Genomic DNA, 14,363 nt, shown 5'->3' with positions numbered 1-14,363 from the left:
ACAGCATCGAGTTTCCTCTCTTTGTCTCTGTTCCAAAATGTGCTGAGGCGTCCATACTTACTTACTTACTTAATCCTCTTCGTGTGCGGTCACACATAAGGTCGATACCAAAGAACGCCGATGTTGTCTGTCTGTTGCAAGCTTCGTCACCTGGCCCCAACTCCTCCCGACAGCGTTTCATCTCCCGCTCCACCGATCTTCTCCAGGTCTCCTTGGGTCTCCCCCCTCACTCTCTTGCCACCAGGGGTCCAGTGCATGGCCACTCTTGGGATGGATGCCAGTGGCATTCTGCAGACGTGGAGGTGTCCATAAACAAATATTAATTTCCTTTCGCCCACTCTTACGAAAGTAATCGAACTTTGTATAAATGGTAATGAAATAAAACGAAACGACAACAAATTACCCAATCGGAATAAGACGCTCGTTTTCTTAATATTCATGATGTTAACGTTTGTGACTGTAACGATTTTTTTAAATTTTGACCTGAATGTTGTACGGAAATGCTTGACTAACAACGATTTGGTACTTGACTGTTGATATATTTCAGTTCTACGTCTTCGTCGCTGAACGCCCTGGCTGCAGTCACGTGGGAGGATATTCTGAAACCTTCTCTCGATCACAGATTGACAGAAGGACACAAGGCGATAGTCACAAAACTTCTAGGTATCCGGTCCTCTTGTTTCTGTTTATTTACCATTCATATAAACATATTTGAAGATATATATTTCAATATACAAATACAACGGTGAAATATGATTGTATTGTAAGGTGACCTGTTGGCTTTGTTTTGAAGGATCTCATAAATACAGACAGCCAGAGAGGGAAAGCTACATAAGGAGAGAGAGAGAGAGAGAGAGAGAGAGAGAGAGAGAGAGAGAGAGAGAGAGAGAGAGAGAGAGAGAGAGAGAGAGAGAGACACACATAGAGAGAGACAGAGAGAGAGAGAGAGAGAGAGAGAGAGAGAGAGAGAGAGAGAGAGAGAGAGAGAGAGAGACGGACAGACAGAAAAAGGGAGTGAGAATTGAAAGCTTGTTTAACAACACCACTAGAGCACGTTGATTTATTAGCGTTTTAAAAAATTATTAATATAAAGGTGACTTTCGTATGCACTTTCAACGGTCTTTGATTTGTCAATCGTGGGACACTGGTTGTGACGGGGCAAACCGAATAGGGGAATGGGTCCAATGAGGTGGTTCGATCCTACGACGCAAACACCTCAGGCAAGCGCTCTACCGACTGAATGAGAGAAAGGTAGAAGGAGACAGAGACAGACTGTGGGGCACAAAGACATACAGACAGAAGTAAATGAGAGAAAGGTAGAAGGAGACAGAGACAGACTGTGGGGCACAAAGACATACAGACAGAAGTAAATGAGAGAAAGGTAGAAGGAGACGGAGACAGACTGTGGGGCACAAAGACATACAGACAGAAGTAAATGGATGACCGACACATTTTTCCACACTAAAATATACAGACAGACAAACATGCTTCATTTACTTGATATAATTTAGGTTCAAGTTTCTTGTTTTTAACGACACCAGTAGAGCACATTGATTTATTAATCATGATCTACCGGATGTCAAACATTTGGAAATTATGACACATACTCTTGGAGAGAAAACCCGCTACATTATTTCCAGTAGTAGCAAAGCTTCTTTTATATGCACCATCCCACAGTCAGGATAACACATACCACGACCTTTGATATACCAGTCGTGGCGCACTGGCTGGAGCGAAAAATAACCTAATGGAACCACCGACGGAGATCGATCCTAGACCGACCGCACTTCTGGAGAGAGCTTTACCAATGGGTTTCGTTCTACTCCCCTGATATAGGCATTAGAAAATGGCAGCGATTGGGGGACACTAGTTATATATTTATTTGATTCAACAGGGCAGGGGGGCAATGAATTATATTTTTAGATGGGGGCAATGCGCCCTGTCTCTCCCATTTTCGACTCCTGCGTATAGACACAAGAAACAGTCATATTGTTGCGACATTGGAATGTCGGGGTGAAGTGTGTGGACGATTTCAGTACCAAATATGCAGCTTTACTTCTTTTTAAATACAAGTTCCTTTCATCTTTCAGTAATTATATTTGGTGGAGCTGGCATTGCTATGTCTTTCGTTACAACTAACCTGGGTGGTACCGTTCTACAGGTAAGCTCATGAATATTAATATTTATGTTTAATAGTCACTTTTCATAGAATTAATTATATATATTGTTATTAATAGGTACAATTACGTAAAATTATCGTCAAATTAAAGTTACATTTTCTGGTTACCATATTATAACATCATGTACAAATATGAAATACAAGCACAAATGCACTTTTAAAAAACTCGTGTGTGTTCGCAATGAACGGAGATCGTCAAAAGTATACGCTCGATTCGTCGCCTGTACCGCCATTGCTCGGCAAAGTACAAACGACAGCCTGTTGTCAGTTTCAGTTAACACGTGCGCTTCGTCTCAAAAAATGAAATGAGAAATCTTGCGCTGTACGAAGAACGTTCGGCTGAGGATACGGTACTAGAGTCTCTGTTAAAACCGGGTTGATCTTGACAACATATTATCGACAATCGTACCTTCCTATTTCAGAATTAATATTTTATAAAGTGTTAGTAGAACTTTCAAAGCTTAGTTTATATACTAGTAACACATTGATCATGTTTAGATTTTTAAAATAAAATATACTAACGTAGACAATGAACGTTTTCATTTCTTAATTTTACGTGTGTTAAAATCGACAAATTCAAATAAATATGCTTTCGTTTGGAACGGGTAACGTTAGTTTGTTTTGTTTAACAACATCAATGTTAGAGCATATTGATTTAAAAGGAAACGGGTGCATATGCAGGGGGCGGGTATTGGGTGTCGAAACCCTTACCTGCCTAAGCTAAATTTAAAAAAAAAGAAAAGAAATATAAAACACCTAAGGTCTAAGTAATGAATAGAAATAACATATAGTCTTGATAAATGTTATGTAAATCGAACACAACACCCTCTTCCTCAACCCCTAGAGCGTTACGTAATTATTACCCTCCCCCCCCCTCCCTCCCCCTTACATGTAACGCGTATGCCAACCGCTGGCCACTGTCAAAGGCAAATCCCCCACCGACTCCTGACAAGGTGTTGTACCATACCTCTATGGATATAAATATGTTTTGGAGATATGAAACGACCCCTTAATCAAGACAGTTAAATTTGTTCAAAATCACATGAGAAGTTCAGCGCCTGCGCAAATCAAGTAAAGTCCCAGTTCTACTGGCGTCCCGCTAAAAGAAGAAAATCAAAGCTGGCCATTGAGTTTGTAGTTGACCTAGATAATGTAGATTGCGAAACTATAGCGATGTGGTGGACCTTTTATGTACCAAACAGAACTGAATCATCTATTCTATATGCTTAAATAATAAAAATATTCCAGAGACTGCAGTTTTAAAAATAGGCATTTCTTGTCATATTTTGTGAATGTTTCTAAAATATTGAATTTTTTTTAGCAATATATTTACACACACACACACACACACACACACACACACACACACACACACACACACACACAAACACACAACAACAACACAGACACTCCCCCTCTCTCGCTCTCTCTCTCTCTCTGTGTCTCTTTCTCTGTTTGTCTATCTATCTGTCTGTATGTCTGTCTCTGTGTCTCTGTCTCTGTCTGTCTGTCTGTCTGTCTGTCTGTCTCTCTCTCTCTCTCTCTCTCTCTCTCTCTCTCTCTCTCTCTCTCTCTCTCTCTCTCTCGCACACACATAATACAATAGTACATATTAAAGTTGTGTATAACCTTATGTAGCCATAACAATACAAAGGGACATTAACAACGTCGTCGTGACGTTTCTGTACTTTTTTTTTTCCAGGCATCCTTGAGTTTCACCGGCGCGGCATCTGGTCCCCTTCTCGGGATGTTTGCTCTAGGAGCATTCTTCCCATGGGCCAACTGGATTGTACGTATGAAAAAATCCTCAGCACACTTATAACAAACACCGGCCTCTGTGGTGTTGTGGTTAAGCTATCAGACATAAGGTCGTGGTAGGTACAGGGTTCACAGCCCGGTACCGGCTCCCATACAGAGCGAGTTTCAACGACTCAATGGGTAGGTGTAAGACCACTGCACCCTCTTCTCTCTCACTAACCACTAACAACTAACTCACTGTCCTGGACAGACAGCCCAGAGCTGAAGTGTGTGCCCAGGACAGCGTGCTTGAACCTTAATTTATGAGTCAAACTATAAATGAATTAAACTTTGAAATTGTTAACATATGGTTATTTGAAAATTAACTTTGTTTTGTTTAACGAAACTACTAGAGCACATTGATTTATTAATCATTGGCTATTAGATCATTATTAGCTATTATTATTGACTATTATTTTGGTAATTCTGATATTGTCTTGGAGAGGAAACCCACTACATTTTTAATTTATATTAGTAGTAAGGAATTTTGTATATGCACCATCCAAGATAGGATACCACGTACCACAGCCTTTGGTATACCAGTCGTGGTGTCCCAAATGTTTGACATCCAACAGCCGATGATTAATAAAATAATGTGCTTTGGCTGTGTCGTTAAACAAACTAAAAACTTTAACTTTCTGATGACACAATCTATTTTTTTTCACCCAGGGTGCCTGTGTGGGCGGGGTACTTGGTCTCATTCTGCCAATGTGGATGGTGATTGGCAGCTACAGCGTGGTCGGACCGCCTCCATCCAACATGCGCTTCCCTACCGACAACTGCACCGCCCCAAATATTACAACAACAGCCATGACGACACTGATCACCATGACAACTACCGAGTCCCTCCCATCGGAAGAGATGTAAGTATCAGTGTAATAATTGATAATTTGTAATATTCCTTCTGCACCAGCATTAAACAATGTTTAGCAACAAAGTTAGCATTAAAATTCAAATAATAAGGCCGCATTTAGACTAAACTAGATATGGTGGTGGGGTGGGGGTGGTAGGGTGGGGGTGGGATACGAACGGCGTACCTTCCGCGCTGGAGTCGAACTCGCTACCAATATGTCTATTTCACACATGCAAACAAAGCCTGTCATTTAAACCACATATACATATATGCGAGCGGCGAAGCGCGTTCCTTGGGCATGTTAAAATAGTTCATAATAGTCGGACGAGAATTCTATTTTACACCTATTTAAATCTTTTTATTATTTAAGAGTATTGCCACCAACAATGAAATAGAATACCACCGCTTTCCGGATGTAACCAGTTATAACCATTTAACATTCTGCGCGCTAAAATTAAACACACTAACTCGCGTCGGGCTGAGTCCTTAGAAGTGGTTTTGTTTAACGACACCACTAGAGCACGTTGATTTATCAATCATCAGCTATTGGATGTCAAACATACTTTTGACAGTTTTAGAAAGGAAACCCGCTACATTTTCCCTTTAGTAGCAAGGGGATCCTACACTTCCCACAGACAGGATATCACGAGCGTTGCTAAGTACGACGGGTCTGGACCGGACTAAGTAGGTCAAGGTCAGTCTAAGTAGGTCAGGGCCGGGTCAGTAAGACGAGGTCACGTAACAAGGCCGTGAAGTCATCAAGGTCAAGGTCACGGAAAGTAGGTCATGACTCTCAACAAGCCCCCTTACTACTTCCAGTTTGGGCTTCTTACAAATATTAAGACGATCAGAAACACATTGAATATACAGACACTGATATTTTAAACAAGAAAACGTATTTAATATGTAAGTTTAATCGTAGAAATATTTTATTCGTCGAAAACATCTTACAACGCAGCAAACTCGGGAATGTCCCTTTAACTAGATCCTCGGCATAAACTACACACACGCCCCGTAATGTTGGTTCTTTTCCAGCTAGACGGGACGGGATGTAGTCCAGTGGTAAAGCGCTCGATTTATGTGCGGTTGGTTTGGGATCAATCCCAGTCGGTGGGCCATCGGGTTATTTCTTGTTCCAACCAGTGCACCACGACTGGTATATCAAAGGCCGTGATATGCACTATCCTATCTGTGGGATGGTGCATATAAAAGACATCTTGCTATTGATGGAAAAAAGTGTACCGGGTTTCCTCTCTAAGACTATAATATCACAATTATCAAATGTTTGAAATCCAACAGCCGATGATTAATAAATCGATGTGTTCTGGTGGTGTCGTTAAACAAAACAAAATTTAATTTTAATAATGTCGAGGGTGATGATGATAATAATGGTGATAACAATGTTGAAAATGATGACAAGTACTTAATAAAGGGAATCAATTAGGGAAGATACATCACAGTTGCTGAAAAACTGATATACACCTTTGATACAGACTGACAACGCTTGTGCTTGTGTGTGTGTGTGAGGTGGGGGTATGCTGACTGAGATCAAGGGCGCAAAGTAAAGTTTCTAGGGGGTTCCGGGTATGTTCGACCGTAACATTTACAGAATTATTGGGGGGGGGGGGGGGGGGGTAGAGCTTCCATAAGTCCTCCCTGCTCAACCGTGCCTGATATTAAGCTGGTTCTATAGAAACAATGATTGCCTTCAGTATAGGGCCTCCACGTGTCCAAAATATTGTATTCTAGTACTCGAGGGTCAAACTCGACCCGGACCCAACTACCTGACACTTACACTAAATGACCGGCCTCGGTGGCGTAGTGGTTAGGCAATCGGTCTACAGGCTAGTAGGTACTGGGTTCGGAACCCAGTCAAGGCTTGGTATTTTTAATCCAGATACCTACTCCAAACCCTGAGTGAGTGCTCCGCAAGGCTCAATGGGTAGGTGTAAACCACTTGCACCGACCAGTGATCCATAACTGGTTCAACAAAGGACATGGTTTGTGCTATCCTGCCTGTGGGAAGCGCAAATAAAAGATCCCTTGCTGCTAATCGAAAAGAGTAGCCCATGTAGTGGCGACAGCGGGTTTCCTCCTAAAAATCTGTGTGGTCCTTAATCATATGTCTGACGCCATATAACCGTAAATAAAATGTGTTGAGTGCGTCGTTAAATAAAAAATTTCTTTCTTACACTAACTGATGATGATACAAAAAAATACAGATGTTTGTCGTGGTGAACAGACAAGGACTGGGATGTGGAAGTTGATATACAGGCAAATAAAGAATAAGCAGGCACGGCGGAAGGGGGGGGGGGGGGGTAGCTAGAGCTTCCATAAGTCCTCCCTGCTCCGACGTGCCTGATATTAAGCTGGTTCTATAGAAACAATGATTGCCTTCAGTATAGGGCCTCCACGTGTCCAAAATATTGGATTCGAGTACACGAGGGTCAAACTTGATCCGGACCCAAGTACCTGACACTTACACTAAATGATGATGACACTAAGGAATAAAGTAAAATAGCATTATGCATCTTAATTCCAGCGCTGAATATGGATACTAAATAATGCCATTGTATTGCATTTATAAACCGCGTGATATATTGTTCAGTGTTGTGGCGGACGGCTAGTGTAAAAAGAGAAACTAGCGCATGCTCATATAATAATTGTGTAACTTATATTGATTACTTGATTATTTACTGCTGAAATTATTGTCCTACATTGTTCATTATAGTTGATCATTATATTGCACCTTGTACGGATACTCGAGTCATGAGACCGGACTCGAGTCTAGCTAAACTCGAGTATTCTTGGAGACTCTACTTCAGTGTATATTATATCTCATGTTCCAGTCGTTTCTCCACAATTGGTGTCTAACGATTATCTAGTTCTCGTGTTTTCTTTTTTTTTTTTTTTTTTTTTTTCAGATCCGGAATCAGTCTTTTATACACTGTCTCGTATCTATGGTTACCAAGTATAGGTGCTGCCACAGTTGTTGTTGTTGGGCTTCTTGTTAGCTTTATTACTGGTATGAGAACATTATTATTATTTTTTATCATTTTTATTTTCTTAAAATTTACTAGTTTTATTATTATTTATTTATACTTATTATCTTGATTCTCATATTTACTACCTCTACTATACACTAGCCTGGCAGAAACCATAAGAGCTTTTTATTATTACATTTATACCCCATTGTGTTATTATTTATCTTGTTGTGTTTACAGAATATATGTATGCATGTATGTAGGTATGTATGCATGTATGCATGTATGTATGTGTGTATGTATGTATGTATGTATGTGATAATAAATGATAATTACATTAATATTTGGAAACCAAATCTAGTTATCGCATTACCATAACTGAACCATGTTGGAGTGAAATCCATTCAACCATCTTGGCAATATTAGTTTTTGAATTATGGACCTTTGCCATAATTCAATATTTTTTTTACAAAATATCATTAGTAAGTGGGGTATGGTGGTTACTTAGATGGTTGAATAAAGTACATTTAGGGACAAATCAAATTATATTTGTTTAGGTAGTACTTTGTTAGGCCATTTAATAGGTCAGTGGTCTGTGGCAATATGTCTTTAACTTTCTACCAACAATATTAGTTTAACTTTATATTCAGGTCCCATGAAGGTTGGGGAGGTGGACACGAGGTATCTGGTTCCGTTCTTTGATCGACTCTTCTGCTGTTTGCCAGAATCCTGCAGCCGCAGACTGAGATGTAACCAGGAGTTCCACAGTCCAGAGGTAAATCCTTGTTTCCATAATATATGTCCCATGTCGCCCACTAACGCAGATTGGTGCAGATCGACGCAAAAACCAAAGTGTGATACATGTTCCCCATCGCTCGATCTAACCCAGACAGTATGCAGGTCAGACGCATAGACGAAAGTGTTTTATGTACGATTGTTGCCCACTAACGCAGACTTCTGCAAATCGACCCAGCAAAAACCAAACAATAAACTTTATATGTTTTATGAGTCTCGAACCCCGTGGGTCGGTGATCGGAAAAGTCAGCTACAAGTGCAAATCCGGTTGTAAATAAATATATTTGGTGTCGATTTGTTGTTAAAATTTATTTAAAGTCAGTTTTTTAAAATATGTAAGAAACACATAATATTTTACAAAATGTTAGATATGTTTATCATTATCATTCACCTTGTTTAAAAACTTATCAAACTGGCACATCAAGGGTAAAATTACAAAAGTTTAACTCGTTGTTAGATAAATGGTATTGGTTACCGGCATCGTTATTCTCTATGGTTAGGCAATCAGGTCCATACAGGCTGGGGAGGTGGACTGGGTTCGGATCCCAGTCGACCAACTTTGTTTTGTTTAATCCAGGCACAGACTAGTGCAGCCGTGATTGAGTGCTAACCAAGGCTCACAGTGGATGTGTAAACTTTTTGCACCGTTTTGACCATATGGTCTTAACTGGACAAGGCCCCGGTACATTTATTTTGCATTTATGCATAAACAGATCTTTTGCTGCTAATCCGACAGAGTAGCCCATGTAGCATATATGTTTATGTGTTTTCCTCCTAAAAGTCGTGTGGTCTCACTTACCATATCGAGGGGACGCCCAATAGAGCGGACTGTGTAAAATACTTCGGCAGTCGTCGATCCCCAACCGTATCCGCTACTTTCAAGCGAATGCGTGTTTTGGTTCGAGCGTTGCCACAGCCCTTTGCAGATATTTGCGAGTGTCATGACATTAAAGTTATATGTTAAAAAAGAAAATAGAATTGTATTTTTATGATAAACAGCTCGGGGCGGGACAAGTCAAATTATAAAACAGCGTTCCCTCGACTGCGCGGTCGGTGCCGGATCCCTATATAATTTGGAGCCATTGGGTATTTCTTGTTCCAGTGCAGTGTACCACGCTAGAGAAAGGCCGTGGTATGTACTACCCTGTCGGACTGCTGGTGCTTATATGGACCTTGCTGCTAAAAAGAGCGATCCATCCAGTCCAAATAACCCCACCCTCTCCTGTTCTGGAAGGAGGACACGCTTGAGGCCGGCACTTGTGTCAAGGACAGGCGTGCGCCACAACAGATTATTCTAAATGTGCACTTTAAACACTGACCTGACCTGACCTGATCTGATCAAGCTAGAAAAGTAGCCAATGAAACACTTCACGTTGATGCCCATTGTGTAATTGCATTCAGTAATTCAGTTTGTTGATAAAGTAATGCTAATCTCAGATTACCAACTGTCACGACGGAGTTGGTCAATCCGACATTTGCGGGTGAGCTCAGATTAACAACTTAATCGATCATAGGAGTTTTATGCGAAAAGAGTGCTGAGACTAGCAACCGGACAGCTACTATAAGTCGTGAGATTGACGAGTTGGACAACTTCGTCGTGACCGTTGGTAGTCTGAGAAAAGAATTAGTCTATTGAATAAAATGGAATAACGAGTGCATTGGATTCATGTTTTGGGGTTTATTTAACCATTTTATTTAGTATTGTGGTTGGACATTGCTGAGAAAAACTGCCACAGACCTTATGGACTGTTGAACCATTGTCGATATATAATACTAGAGGTTATTATACGAGCTTGTGTGTTGTACTGATTTTACGAAACGAGTGTCAGGATTTTTGTATTGCCCAAGCGAGAGCGAGAGTAATACATGAATCCTGACACGAGTTTCGTAAAATCAGTACGACTCACACGCGAGTGTAATAATTTCTTTATTATCCATATTATTATAACAAGACCCAACTGAAAATGTTTCAGCCACAACGAAATGATGTCATATTTCAAATGCACAGTCTGAGCTAGGACTGGAGAAGCAACGTCATGTTATGATGTCACTTCTCAAAATTACGTCATTACACTTGTTATTACACGTGTGCTTCGTATTAATATTATTAGCTCGATTATGTTGAAAAAGAATAAAAAAGTTCTGAGGACGTATGTAGCTGATAGATTTGAAGCTGAGCAAACATAAAATACTTCGCAGACTTAAAATAATGTCATTCTTCTAAAATTCCAGCAGACAGAAGCCAGTAACAAAGAAGACAGATTTACGCCAAGGAATAGTGACGTCACAAATGGTCTCTGGCATTCAGCACCGCAGCAATATATCGATATGGCCGTATATGGCTTATCATTTATAGTTATTGAACCTGACGTGGAGACTGGCGAAACGCAAGAATGATTGGTTAATTTAATTTCTTTTTTCCGAGATCAAATCAAAAATAACCTCCCGGTTTTTGCTTGTTTATTTTGAGTCATAAAAAGTGACGTCATTAGCAAATGGAATGATGACGAAGGACTATGATACAATTAACAGTTAGATTGTAGCCAGGTAACTTTTTTTTTTTCATAAAGATAATGCCAAATATCACTCTTGAAAGTTTAAAGAAAAACAATTCAATTGCTTGAGACATAACTGCATTATGGACCTTTTTAGATGTACTTGAGGGTGTAATGCTGACGTGAGCTATAGTCTGTTCCAAGTTGTCTTTTCAGGATATATAAGTAATAGAATACAAAGATATATAAAAGCACTAACGCTGAGACGTATTTTAGTTTCGCTGAAAGAGCAAAAATAAAATACTTTTTCCAAAAAACTATGTCATTCTGTTAGATTCTAGCAAACGGAATTCGTAACAAAGAAGAAGATAGATCTACGGCCAAGGGATAGTGACGTCATAATTGGTTCCACGCCGTTGCACCGCAGCAAAGTTTCGATATGGCCGTCCATGGCACTGTAATAAGAGTTTCGAAGCTGACGTTAAGACTGGTGAAACGCACCAATGCCATATATTGAATGAAAAACCAACACGGTAAGGATTAATCAAAGTTACACCTCACCGTGTTTTTGCTTGTTTATTTTGAGACATCAAATCTCTGAAATGAAACATTAAAAAGTCGTAATCAACATTATGATGAGGGTTGACTATACACTTTTAACCAGAAATATGAAAACAAACAGTCTTAAAACCTATAGATGATAATGTAAGAAGTAGAATAATACATTCGTGTCCGTTAGGTACCATTTATCTCACAAACTCGTTGTTTAAAAACGTATCCAACGCGCTTGTGTTGTGACTGCAGTATTACACCTGTCTATTCTGTATTAACAACCTGAGCAGGTGTCATGCTGACACTGTGCGGTATAGTCTGTATAAACTACTCGTTGTCAGGATTGGTAAGTAACGTAGAATACAGCATTCTCGATATTCGTTAGATACAATGGTATCTAACGGCCACTCGTATTCTGTTTAAAAATAATTATAAATTCAACTCGCGTTCACATGATAGTATTTTCTTGTAAAACAATCGTTGTAAGATAAATGGTATCTAACGGCCACTCGTGTAGTATTCTCTATTTCTTACAACCCATTGGTGAAATAAATGCGTTATTTATGATAACCAATAACATTTAGTATTGGCCGCTCCAGGTACAATGCCATACATCGTTGTGAAAGATAAATGTTTATCTAACGGCCAATCATGTAGTATTTTCTATGTGAACAACTCGTTGTCAGATAAATGGTATCTAGCGGCCACTCCTGTAGTATGCTCTATATACACAACTCGTTGTAAGATAAATGGTATCTAACGGCCACCGCTGTCGCCACTTCATGGGCTACTCGTTTTGATCAGAGCAAGGGATATCTATATGCACCTCCTGTAGACATGATAGCTATATACCACAACTCTTTGATATACCAGTCGTGGTGCATTGGCCTGGAACGAGAAATGCTCCAATGGACCCACTCGACGGGGATCGATCCCACTAACGACCGCGCATCGAGCGAGCGCTGTACCACTGGGTTGTCTCGCCCCTACATCCATTTAACGGCCACACGATGGCTCTCGATAACCTTCTGACGTGATAGTTAAACCTGGTAATCACGGCCACTTGACGCGTATTCAGCTACAAGTGCAAAGGGTTGTGAGATAAATTTTCTAGTCGGCCACTCACGTAGTATTTGCTTAAAACATGGGTTTTGAAGGTATTACAGGTCATCATAATATTAATACAGGTTTTAGTTTTGCATTCCATTTATCTCACAACTCGTTGTTTAAAAACGTATAAATGGTATCTAACAGCCACTCATGTAGTATTCTCTATATAAACAACTCGTTGTGAGATAAATGGTATCTAGCGGCCACTCATGTAGTATTCTCTATATAGTTACAGGTCATCATAATATTAATACAGTTTTTAGTTTTGCATTCCACAAATTTTCACAAGTCATGTTGATTACTACTTTAGCAAAATGATAGTGAAGATGTGTTGTAACTGAACATTACATTGTGCCAATAAACAATGAAAACGGCTACAGAAACAGTCAGGTGGGTGATGATGGGTGTAGAGATGTTGAAATGTTTATAAATACTTTTACTGCCAGCTGTCACGTCTTCATCATTTATGACCATAGATCACAGTTATCTTTTCATTTGGTTGTCCGGGAATTTGTCCGCGCGTGTAGTCTGCTGTTTGACTGATTATTTCATGGCAGACGGCTTTGAAGTAGCAACTATTTGACCGAAGTTGACTGGGGAGAGCATGCAGTTTGTAGACAATGAATCATTCATGATTGTCGGTTTTGATACGAGTCGGCAGCATTTGTTATTTATTTATTTATTTATTTATTTATTTTATTTATTTATTATTATTATATATTTTTTAAATTATTATTATTATTATTATTATTATTTTTTTTTTTTTTTTTTTTTTGGGGGGGGGGCACTTCGAAATTCGTGTGCGCAACCCCAACACCCCAACCCTGGATCCGCGCCAACAAGCCCACTGCAGCCATGTGGCTATTTTATCAAAGAACGGATCTTTGAGGACAAATAGTTAGAATGGGAAATACCCTGTCAAAATCATTCGAGTTTTCGTATTTGTATCTTTACACAAGACACCGGCTTCGGCGGCGTCGTGGTTAGGCCATCGGTCTACAGGCTGGTAGGTACTAGGTTCGGATCCCAGTCGAGGCATGGGATTTTTAATCCAGATACCGACTCCAAACCCTGAGTGAGTGCTCCGCAAGGCTCAATTGGTAGGTGTAAACCACGTTCACTGACCAGTGATCCATAACTGGTTCAACAAAGGCCATGATTTGTGCTACCCTCCCTGTGGGAAGCGCACATAAAAGATCCCTTACTGCCTGTCGTAAAAGAGTAGCCTATGTGGCGACAGCAGGGTTTTTTCTTCTAAAAAAACAGTGTCAGAATGACCATATGTTTGACATCCAATAGCCGATGATAAGATAAAAAATAAATGTGCTCTAGTGGCGTCGTTGAATAAAGCAAACTTTACTTTAAACTTTACTTTACACAAGACGGAACCGATGGATGTTTAATCGCGCTCGCCAAATGCGCGGACGTTCTAGGATCGATCCCCGTCGGTGGTCCCATTGCACCATTTCTCGTTCTAGCCAGTGCACCATGACAAGTAAATCAAAAGCCGTGGTATGTGTTATCCTGTCTGTGGGATGGTGCATATAAAAGATTCCTTGCTATTAATGGAAACATGCAGCGGGTTTCCTCTCTAAGAC

General features: G+C 40.0%; 2 protein-coding genes across 2 annotated transcripts in view; one reads left to right on the top strand and one right to left on the bottom strand.

Moving 5' to 3' along the window:
• The window catches only part of LOC121373020 (BTB/POZ domain-containing protein 3-like), a 7,966-nt gene extending 7,709 nt beyond the window's left edge, over positions 1–257 (bottom strand). The window contains exon 1 of the mRNA XM_041499463.1: positions 151–257. Within this exon, the coding sequence (XP_041355397.1) occupies positions 151–257 (107 nt within the window). The remainder of the gene's footprint in view (positions 1–150) is intronic.
• A 13-nt stretch (positions 258–270) lies between these two features.
• Positions 271–11,494, top strand: LOC121373019 (sodium-dependent multivitamin transporter-like). The gene is made up of 8 exons (XM_041499462.1): positions 271–302; positions 548–663; positions 2,091–2,161; positions 3,882–3,968; positions 4,646–4,839; positions 7,754–7,854; positions 8,464–8,588; positions 11,438–11,494. Exons 1-8 carry the CDS (start codon positions 271–273, stop codon positions 11,492–11,494), a joined length of 783 nt encoding a protein of 260 aa, XP_041355396.1.
• Positions 11,495–14,363: the final 2,869 nt, after the last annotated feature.

The sequence above is a fragment of the Gigantopelta aegis genome, chromosome 5, assembly GCF_016097555.1.
Source record: "Gigantopelta aegis isolate Gae_Host chromosome 5, Gae_host_genome, whole genome shotgun sequence".
Classification (NCBI taxonomy): domain Eukaryota; kingdom Metazoa; phylum Mollusca; class Gastropoda; order Neomphalida; family Peltospiridae; genus Gigantopelta; species Gigantopelta aegis.
This window is presented reverse-complemented; position numbering and strand designations above follow the sequence as displayed.

What these genes read in the sequence shown, in the direction of transcription:
- LOC121373019 (XM_041499462.1), top strand. Translation starts at nt 271, where the DNA reads ATGGATGCCAGTGGCATTCTGCAGACGTGGAG. An exon ending in TGGGTGGTACCGTTCTACAG is followed by an intron (nt 2,162 to 3,881) that starts GTAAGCTCATGA and finishes TTTTTTTTCCAG; the next exon opens with GCATCCTTGAGTTTCACCGG. An exon ending in TCCCTCCCATCGGAAGAGAT is followed by an intron (nt 4,840 to 7,753) that starts GTAAGTATCAGT and finishes TTTTTTTTTCAG; the next exon opens with ATCCGGAATCAGTCTTTTAT.